At 40.1% G+C, this 9,940-nt stretch overlaps 1 protein-coding gene across 2 annotated transcripts; it reads right to left on the bottom strand.

The window, feature by feature from the left end:
* Nucleotides 1-1,335: 1,335 nt before the first annotated feature.
* On the bottom strand, nucleotides 1,336-4,508 carry LOC148892414 (dynein axonemal light chain 4). Of its 2 annotated transcripts, XM_089006720.1 has the most exons (5): nucleotides 4,401-4,508; nucleotides 3,910-3,989; nucleotides 3,401-3,484; nucleotides 3,169-3,267; nucleotides 1,336-1,495 (listed from the first exon to the last, which is right to left on the bottom strand). In XM_089006720.1, the coding sequence occupies exons 2-5, from the start codon at nucleotides 3,979-3,981 to the stop codon at nucleotides 1,439-1,441; spliced, it is 312 nt and encodes a 103-aa protein (XP_088862846.1). In that variant the 5' UTR covers nucleotides 3,982-3,989; nucleotides 4,401-4,508; the 3' UTR covers nucleotides 1,336-1,438. The 2 variants fall into 2 exon arrangements, with proteins under 2 accessions (XP_088862846.1, XP_088862845.1); XM_089006719.1 differs by having other exon boundaries at nucleotides 1,336-3,267.
* Between the last annotated feature and the right edge of the window lie 5,432 nt (nucleotides 4,509-9,940).

Raw genomic sequence — 9,940 nt, 5'->3', positions numbered from 1 at the left:
GTTTGGGTTTTGTTTTTTCTTGTTTGGGTGCCGATAAAGTGCTGGCCATGGTAGCATTTCCTTTTTTCCATGTAAGCGCTTTGTTTCAGCTTCAGCTGTTGTTAAAGCGCTATATAAATCAATATGTATCTATTGTATTTTGTACATCTGCCCCGATTTCAATGTCAGAAAACTCCCGACCCATATAACTGAGGCATTAACTCTTCTTTTTCTTATGTGGGGGTGCCGATAAAGCACTGGTCAGACCCCTGGCAATGTTTTCCCTCCCACAAGGGGGCAGTATTTGCCTTTTGTACAGCCGCCCCCATTTCAACCTTAGATACCGCCAGCCCCATATAACTTAGGAATTAACTCTTTTGTTGTGATGAAAGAAGACAGTCTAAGGCAGAGGTGTCAAAGTCATTTTTTGCCGCGGGCCACATTGTAGTTATGGTTTCCTCTCGAGGGCTGTTATGCATTTGGGGAAGCAATTAGAATGTTTAATCCCCTCCACATATTACATCTAGAGCGCACAACAAATTAATGAATAACTCGTTTTCAAATATGAAGTCAAGAATAACGACTGTTATTGTGGTTTACATGCAAAAATATGACATTTTGGTTAGGATTTTAGTGAGCATCAAGGAATTTCACAAGTTTGATTTGCATTCACGGTCCGGATTTGGCCCCCGGGGCTTGACTTTGACATCTGTGGTCTAAGGTTTCTTAGACTGCATTGAATGTTTTTGTAGTCTTAAAACTCAATGTTTAGTGGGTCCCGGAACTCGAGTGACAATGACAAAAACCCTTGCACTGAAGTGGACACATTTTTGCACGTCTGGCAGTGAATGAGTTAAAATGATATATTACGAGGTTGTACAAATTGTAAGTAAAAAGTACAAATTGGTCTGAGAGTAAAGTTTTTTTTGCTATTTACGACTCACAAAGTTTTCAGAATGTTTTGCTCCTGTGAGGCGCTTTGTTCGGATGCCACAAATCTCAGCTTTGAGAATATTTGAACTTTCTGTTTGTATTCTCTTTGGCTGCTGATTAAAAGCGTACATTCTCATCTGGTTCCTCGTTGTTGAGTTACTTTCGGAAGGGATCTTTTTTTTGGAGTTTCTCTGTATTTGTTTGAAGAGTCGTACATTATGTTCGCCGGCGGCTTGGTATTCCTCGGTGGCAAGTCCGCTTGATTTTTGATTTTATTTTTTTAACTTTGGCAAATCCAAGCCACAACAAAAGACGTGTGCTCGATGTCATCGCTAATGAATGTTACGATGGTTGTTCCTTCCGCAATAGTGCTCGTCAAAGGACGACTGTTCCCTGACAACATTATTTACAAAGGGCGCAAGCTGCTGTTTCACATTTCAGTTTTATTATCCCTCACTCCATAGATCTCTTTCACTCACATTAACTCGTCAAAAGTTGCAGCAACAAAAGATTGGGAATTTCTTCATCATGGACACAGAACCTCAAGCTCAAGGCGAGGATGATTATTGCTACTTCTGTGTGTCTGTAAAGAAATTGCCGACGTCAGCATCGAATGATCGACAGCGACGGCAGGTTGCAAGAACTGAGGGTTTGGTATACTACTTCACACTTCAAGCCTTGTGTGGAGAATATCGATTTCTGTTCTTGTTATGGCTCTGATATTACCTCAGGAAGGCAAAAATTCCCAACTCTGCCCCAGCCATTACCGTTTCACAGTTCCCACTTTGTCATGGCCCGAATTTGACATCAAAAGGCATTTAACTCATTCACAGCCATTCCCAAATTTATAATTGAAAAGCATGATGTGGAGCGCCATTCCCGAATTTGTTCTAGTTTTGTTTTTTTTTTGGGGGGGGGGGGGTGCATTTAAAGCTTCGGTCAGACCTCGAGGGGGGAGAATTTACCTTTTGTACAGCCGCCCCATTTCAAGCTCAGATAACTCCAGACCCATAAAACTTAGGAATTAACTTTTTTTTTCTGGTGAAAGAAGATAGTTTTAGATTTGTTATGATGAATTGAACGTTTATGCAGTCCTTCGATGAAAAGGATTCTTCGGCCGTCATCTGTACTTCTTTGAAGGTGTCGGACATTTCGCACCTCATCCGAAAAGCTTCGTCAGCTCTCTCGATCAACCTTACAACAAACAAATGAAAATTCTTCCAAAACCGGATGTTCTCAGGAAACAAAAATGTCACATGGTTTTTATTTTTAATTAGTGTCAAAATACTTTCATGGAGGCACAAAGACACCTGTGAATAACATTTGATGTGGATGTGGAGCAGCTGACAAAGCTTTTTGGATGAGGACCGAAAAACGCCCGACACCTTCAAAGAAGTACACACGACAGCTGAATAAACTTTTTCATTGATGTATCCCTTCTATACAACTGAGAGCTTACACAGACGTTTCTGCAGTCCTAAAAGTCAATATTGTGTGGGTCCAGCAATGAAAATGACAAAAACCTTGGCACTGGAGTGGACACATTTTTGCACATTGTCTGGCAGTGAATGAGTTAATTGTGTTCATTACATGTCAGGAACCGTCGGAACAAAGGCGGTAAAAGAGTTATAAAAAAACCTTGACAACAAAAAAAAAGCAGATCAGTTCATTTGTAAGAAGATGCCACTTGTTTCAAGTCACATCCAACTATGTACACATTTAAAAAAATGTAAAAGACATTGTATTGAAAGAGAAGTGGGTCCAATTGTCAGAACAGTTGAGAGATAACACAAACATTTTAGGTGGTGATGTTTGGGATTGTTTAAAAAAAAAAAGAAACAGTGTGTTCACATGTGTGTCCAGCACACACACTCGCACCTGCACACTAGATACTCCCTGCAGAAGAAAGAGGACAAAGGTGTTTGGAGACCCTAGGTTGTCCGAGTGAGTGGCGACACCATGGAGGATTAAAAAGACAAATGAGAGATAAATCGGGAAGCTGTTCCAAGTGTCTGCAAGTCAAAACTTGATGTCACAGTTCTTGTCTCCAAGTCCAAGCAGCAGGCAAACCCTGTGACTTTTTGTAGCCAGAGTACAACCGGCAGCTGGTTTTCTTTCGGTGAATGTATAGTGTGACCCCCCCCCAAAAAAAAAAAAAAAAAAAAAAAAACTTATGCGTCTGTGTGTATGCTAGGAGCACTTCCACACACACACAGCCAAACTCCCACCGAAGAACATGTACAGCAAGTTTTTCACCTCGTGCGTGACCTCGAAGCCAAAGCCTTCGCCGATCACGACGTGCCAAGAACTGCCGAATTTCTTGTCCATGGACTCCTTGATCATCTTGGCGGCACTCTGGAGACCAGCGGCAAGAAGGTAAGATGGTATTTTATCTTTTTTTATAATATTGTATATTTTTATAATATTGTATGTTGTCTTACATCATCCTTCTACTGCCATCCAATTATCGCCAACAAAACTCACATACCTCATTGTTGGTGGCAAACTTTTCACAAGCGGTGACGCACAGCTCCATCGTCTCCACCCTCATTTCTTCTGGCATGTCCGTGTGCTGAGATATAAACGAAGCCTTATTTTTTAGATCAGAATATTTTATATTTTTGTGTATGACAAGAAACAGGACAGCACTCTCTTCCAAACCATTAATCCGCTATACTGCTTATTCTTCTGATGGTCATGGGCTGTTGAAGCGAATCTCAATTAACTTTGGGTGAGCAATTCACAAATATTTTCAGCATCGGTGGGCAAACTACAAAAAATAAATATATTGTAGCAGTTGAGGAAGGAGAACATACGACTGACTGAAGCACATCTTTATTCCAACTGCTAACAAGTGGATCTGGTTCAAACATAGAAAATGCTGTAAAATATTCCTAACATAAACACGCCCCTGCAGTGCACCTGCTGGGTGGGATGCCTAGTCGTAGTGCACGCCACAATATATGTATATCATGAACGATATCACTACTCTATTACCCTGATTAGAGGGAAGCTGTGCAGTCTCTTGTAATCGGCCTCTTCTTTCTTTCCCTCGCCGGTTCCTGCCATTCCGGCTTCTGTTAATAGATATAAAGGGTAATTCATTGGACCCAAAAAATAAAATAACATACACTTCGTTTGTTTGTACCTAGCAGCACGAGCAACAACACACCAGAAGATATTTACCATTCCTACCAAGCTAACGACATAACAACATATATACATGCCAGGCTTAAAATATCATTTTCCACACAAAATGCAAGTTTGTACGTTATACAAAAAACAAAGGACACCTGTGAAGCATCGTGACGGGCTTGTAAACACCAAGTAGGCGGATAAAGTGAAACCGAAGAAGCAGCGTTTACCTAGCTACCCAATTAGCTTAGCTTGGAGCGCCGTAGCGAATATATAACATTAAATAAATTCTCTTTCAACCGTTAACTCGTCAGCGTTCAAGGCGAGTCAAAAAGAAATGATGGGCGACTTACTTATGAGGCGTTTGGACGACTGGGAAAGTTCCACAGTTTCTGAGTCCCGGGGTCGGTTGTTAGGGAGACATTTTCAACAAGACTTAGGGCGACGGAGGAAGCCCCGCCCATAATTCATACAGAGCGTTTCGATTGGCTCTTGTTCCTGTCAACGACCTCCTCTGAATCGTATATTAATTTCATACATCGATTTGTAGATTTTTTTTAACACTTGCTTACATTTTCAGTTTCAGAAATCATAAATCGTGAGATTTTCGTACTTGCGACTCTGTGGTGCGTATTAAAATAATATGAGCGTTAAAACGTGTGAATTAGAAGTAAACAAAACACAAAAATGCTTCATTTATTTATACATTAAATTAATATAAAATGTATTTTGTTTTTTTACATTTTCTTTTGTTTCACCTTACAAATGAATTGTCTGTATTGTGTCAATAGTTGCTTTGTAAAATGAGTATTTTGAGGTCAAAATCGGGAGTCTTAACATATATGTACTTGTGTTCATCTGACGATAAATGAACATAAAATAACATAAAAAGAGCGAAACGGCGCAATTTGACCGACAGATTAGGACCAATTTTTTTAAAAATAAATACAAAATGTATTTATTGTGCTTGAGAGGAAATAAGTTTCATATTTTCTGTATGTTGTACATATAGCATATTTGATAATAATAAAGCTCACTTGAAACGAAACGTGTGTTTAAAAGCATTGTAAGTAGTTACTTGTTTCACGAATGTTCCCTGTTCAGTCGATGCTGTGAGGTGAAGAAGGCATATCATCAGAATATGAACTAAAGAAAACCTCTGTCATTTTTTGTATGTATGTGACACTTGCAGAAAGTCATATGTATGAGTGCGCGTGCGCGTGTGCGTCTACCTCGACCCTATTTAAGTGTCCCTCTTGCTGAATGTGACCGATATTGAGCAGGAAACATCTGTATGGAGTTCCCCAGGTGGATTTTCCTGACCCAAAATTGTTGCGGAATACTCCCTGTCTTGTTTCTGCTTGTGAATTCATTTTAAATGTAAAGCAAGTGCTCCATCCTCCATGGATTAGAGCGGATTATAAATCCGTGGACAGGCAACGAAACATTCTAATAATATTTATCATCTCTTGTTTGGGCTCTTCTAAGCTCTTTGCGGACACAGTGATGCAAACCGGTGTTTTCAACAGGTCAACTCGACTATTGATGATCCTCACAGTGACAGGGCTGTGAATAAGTAATCAACATGTGGTATGAACTAATTGTGTAGCACTAGATGATGTAATCACGCAGTTTAATGGTATAAATCCAAATGACCCAGTTTAATGACAGCAGTCAAAAAGTACAGATCTGCCTGGTCCTACGAAATTACGAATAGGGGTAAAAATCCAATGTCATCCATCATGCTGGTTTAATATATTGTACAGTGATACCTCAGTTTACGAACTTAATCTGTCTCCAGAAAGTGTGTGTCAGGGGAAAAATTTGTCTGCCAAACGTTTATTTCCCATAAGAAACCATTAAAAATTAGAATAATCCATTCCCAGGTCCCGATAAAACATAATTTTCTACTAAATAAGCCTTAAAACTACACAAAATATACCTTATTTTATGTAAAATAAATGTGCTATTGTATTGTAATTAAAGAAATAAACTGTACTGTGACCACTCCCAATTCTCCTGTGAGAGTGACTGTTGTACGTCTTTGTGTGCCCTGCGATTGGCTGGCAACCAATTCAGGGGGTCCCCCGCCTCATGGCCGAAGACATCTGAGATAGGCTCCAGCACCCCCCGTGACCCTAATGAGGAATAAGTGGTACGGAAAATGGATGGATGGATGGAAAATAAAGTCGTTTTATTTACATTTGTGACGTCGTTGATATAGTTGCCTCTTGATGATATCCGAGTGAAGTTCCCATGCTTTCTCAGCGATAATACCCTCACTCACACGGTCCCCTGCTAGCTGTTTTTCGTTAATCCAAATCAACACAAGTTTTTCAACCTCTTCTATTCCCTGAGACCTTTGCTTAGACAACACAGAAACACTCTTAGCCACACGTAGCAATCGATTTAGCGTACTGGTACTGGGACGCGAAATCACACAAAAGCACACCTTGTTCGTGTCGATGGTCTCCTTCTTCGGCTCAACCGTAATTTTCTTTTGTGTCGTCTTCATCTTAACACTAGCCTGTGGGGGGTCTTTTTCGGTCCCATAATAGCAAAAGTACTCCACTCGATAGCAAACGACGTATGCACTCAAAGAGGGTTTGGAAAACTAGTTCGCCAGCCACTGGCGTTGTTCGACCATGTGGTTTGGTGTTCCTCCGTCGAAAACTAGTCCGCCAGCCACCGTGGCGCTGTGTGGGTTGGTTCGTCCGCCGAAAAGTAGTTCATATGCCAATATTATATTCTCGCGAATTTAATGTTCGTAAAGTGAAAAGTTTGTGAGCTAAAGTGTTCGTAAACTGAGGTATCTCTGTACAAACTCCTCTAAGGAGAAGAGAAAACCCAGTACATTTGGCGTGTTTCCAGTACTATTGCTCTCCCAATGGAAGTCCAAGATGGCGCCCGAGTCGGCAGCCGCTTTCCAGCAGCTCCTGTATTTTGTTTTTCTATTTCTTCCTTTCCTTTCTTCATCCTTCCATCACTTTGCTGCTGTGAAATGTAAATTTATCCACTGCGATACTAATAAAGGCTAATCCAATTCAATTCAATCAATTTGGCCTCAAAAAAGTGGTCAAAATAATTTGATGTTTTTATAAACTTAGTGTATGTAACCTCTCTGAAATATATTTTGATGAAAATGAATAACTCAACACTGCATGTTTAATGCATAGCGGGATCGTTCAAATGATGGTCGGACTTGATGCAGCCCTGCGATTAAAACGTAGACCGTTGAAATTGTATGAACGTAAGAAAGTACATAGTAGGAATGTATAACTTATTTCAAAACCGCCTGCGGCGAAGATGTGAGCTTCTCTGAAACATTTTCATGGCGACAGAAGAACTCATAACATTTCATCAATGACTTATCTAGAAGAATCCAAGTGGAAGGAATCGCTGTAGGGCAAAACAAGGATGATGAAAAACTCTCTATGTACAATATGCGTGTTTGCGAAGGCAGAGCGAAAACGGAAAGGTCAAACAAAGGTTTGCGTGAAGTGTGTCTGCCTGCAGGAAAGCCAATTAGTGACCATCTATAATTCATCAGTCACGGATGCAGATTGTGAGCAGAATGGGAAGACGGGGGGGGCTGAATTCAAGACCCCATGCGACAATTAGTGACTAGATAACTCAAAGACTGGAGACATATCGACCGATGCCTTGATAATGGGGTTGGGAATCGTAGTGACAAGACGATATTGTGTTAATGACGAATAACGTGAGCTAGCATGGGAGAATCATAGTCATAGAGAACCGTATTCTGCCTCACATTCGGGCAGAATACACGGGGGTTCTTTCTCAATCCGTGTTTTTATCCATTGTAACAACCTTAGATCTTGAGAAACATCATCTATTGTGAGTTAAATCAAAATTAAATTAAGCATAAAGCAAGAACAAGAACTCAAATAGATAGAAAGCTAGCTAGCTATATAGGTAATAGATAGAGAATACATAGATAGTTAGATAGCTAAAACTGTAGATAGCGAATAGGTAGATAGATAGATAGCTATATAGCAAATAGATAGCTAGCCAGCCAGCGAGATAGCGAATACATAGATAGATAAGTATGTTTAAGGTTTATATAAGTATGTTTAAAGGACAACCGACACCACTTTTTTGTTTCCTAACTGACATCAGAAAAACGTTTTATAGCATCTAAAATACCTAAAATACGATGATATTTTTCGTCAAATGCAAAACACCTATAAAAATGACTTAAAGTGCCCAAATACTACTTCAAATTGAACCCGGAAGTGGCCTGTTTCAGAAGGTCCCGCCCACTTGTTCGTGATGTCACGCCATGACGTCTTGCCTTGCTCGAGAATCAAAACAATGGCTTCAGATTCGGAGAAGATGCTTTCTTGTTCCTCATCCAGTTATGAATATGATTCAAATAGTTCTGAAGAGGAAAGCATAAATGTTAGCAATCGATTAAAGAAGTCTTTCCAGGTCATTTTGAGGCGTCAGGACTAATGTGTAGCACCCAGAACATGCAGAAGATGGCGTTGGAAATGGGCTGATTTGTTTGCAGGGAATTTGTGTCAGCGAATATCAAATAGTAGTCTTGGTGCAACATATGATTCACCATCGCGTTATTTATGTGTTTTCCTTCTAATTTCGCCATCAACACGGATCAACACGAAGTTTTCAGACCAAACAAAGTACCGCAAAATGCATTGTGTGTCCTTTCTCGGTCGGGGGCATTCCTTCCGTGACGTGACGTCAGGAATCGTCACCAACTCAAAAACAAGACTTCCTGAATATTCAGCGGCAGTCTTAAAACATAAAATATAGCTATATGCCGTGGAATCTTTGTAAAATACGCTCAGTAGAAGTCATTTGAAGTGATTTTACAAATTATGGACACAACTTGTCCGGGGCGTCGGTTGTCCTTTAAGGCTTGTATAAGTAACCTGTATTGGTTATTACTGAAAAATAAACATCTAATAAAATATAGACTATTTTAAGATATGCACAACTGGAGAAAATACTATATATATTACTACAAAAACGTTCGTATCTAGCGTTGTTCGTGGCTGCCTTTCCAGCAGCTCCTGTGTTTTGCTTTTCTACTTTCATTTTGTTTCATAACTTTGCTGCTGTGAAATGTAAATTTCTCCACTGCGAGACTAATAAAGGCAAATCCAAATCCAATCCAAATCCAACTCAAATGTTCGTAAGTAGGGAAGCGGCTGTATTTTATTTATTTTTTTACATTTTCTTTTGTTTCACCTTACAAAAGAACTGTCTGTATTGTGTCAATAGTTGCTTTATAGAGTGAGTATCGTGAGTATTGTGGTAAAATCGGAAGTCTCCCGACCAAATCGTGAGACTGAACCTGTATGCGTTAAGCGCTCCAAGGTCTCTGGATTTGTAACTCCATAACTGGTGGAAAAACAGATGGGATCGTTTCTCCCTGAAGCTGACTTGAACACTCTCAGTATTTTCCACCGGTGCTTCAAGCATTTTTTTTTATCCAGGTGAGAGACACAAAATTTGCAATGCAGAACACCTTTAATTAATGCAATAAGCATTGTGTTACCGCTCTCCTCCCAACACTTGATGACTCCCTCGTGCATCTGTATTGATGGTGATAATTATCTCGAAGATTGTGTTTGTGCTCGTGCCCGTTCGTCCATCTGTCAAAGTCGTGACGCAAAAGCTTAACTGGGATGAAGTGACAGAAAGTGTTTTTTATTTCTGGATGGTGTCAGACAATTTAAGAGTGTTTGACCTCTACTCAGTTTTGCTGTTCCGTGTAATCAATTTCAGTGAAGCTAACTAGAAGATAACTGTACTTATCAGGTCACGCTAGAAATGTCACACGTGGGCGGATGCGTGATTCAGACCCGTGGGTTCATCAGCGAACCCGTTGCGGTGACAACGGCAA

This window comes from Hippocampus bargibanti, linkage group LG10 (assembly GCF_051943395.1).
Source record: "Hippocampus bargibanti isolate YZ-2025 linkage group LG10, ASM5194339v1, whole genome shotgun sequence".
NCBI lineage: Eukaryota > Metazoa > Chordata > Actinopteri > Syngnathiformes > Syngnathidae > Hippocampus > Hippocampus bargibanti.
Note: the sequence above shows the minus strand (reverse complement) of the source record. Positions and strands in the feature narration are given on the sequence as shown.

Excerpts from the sequence above, each read along its gene's own strand:
- LOC148892414 (XM_089006719.1), bottom strand. The coding sequence starts at position 3,981 with ATGGCAGGAACCGGCGAGGGAAAGAAAGAAGAGGCCGATTACAAGAGA. Across the intron at positions 3,485-3,909 it reads ACAGCTTCCCTCTAATCAGG|CACACGGACATGCCAGAAGA; the intron begins GTAATAGAGTAG and ends TTTATATCTCAG. Across the intron at positions 3,268-3,400 it reads AGTTTGCCACCAACAATGAG|AGTGCCGCCAAGATGATCAA; the intron begins GTATGTGAGTTT and ends GCTGGTCTCCAG.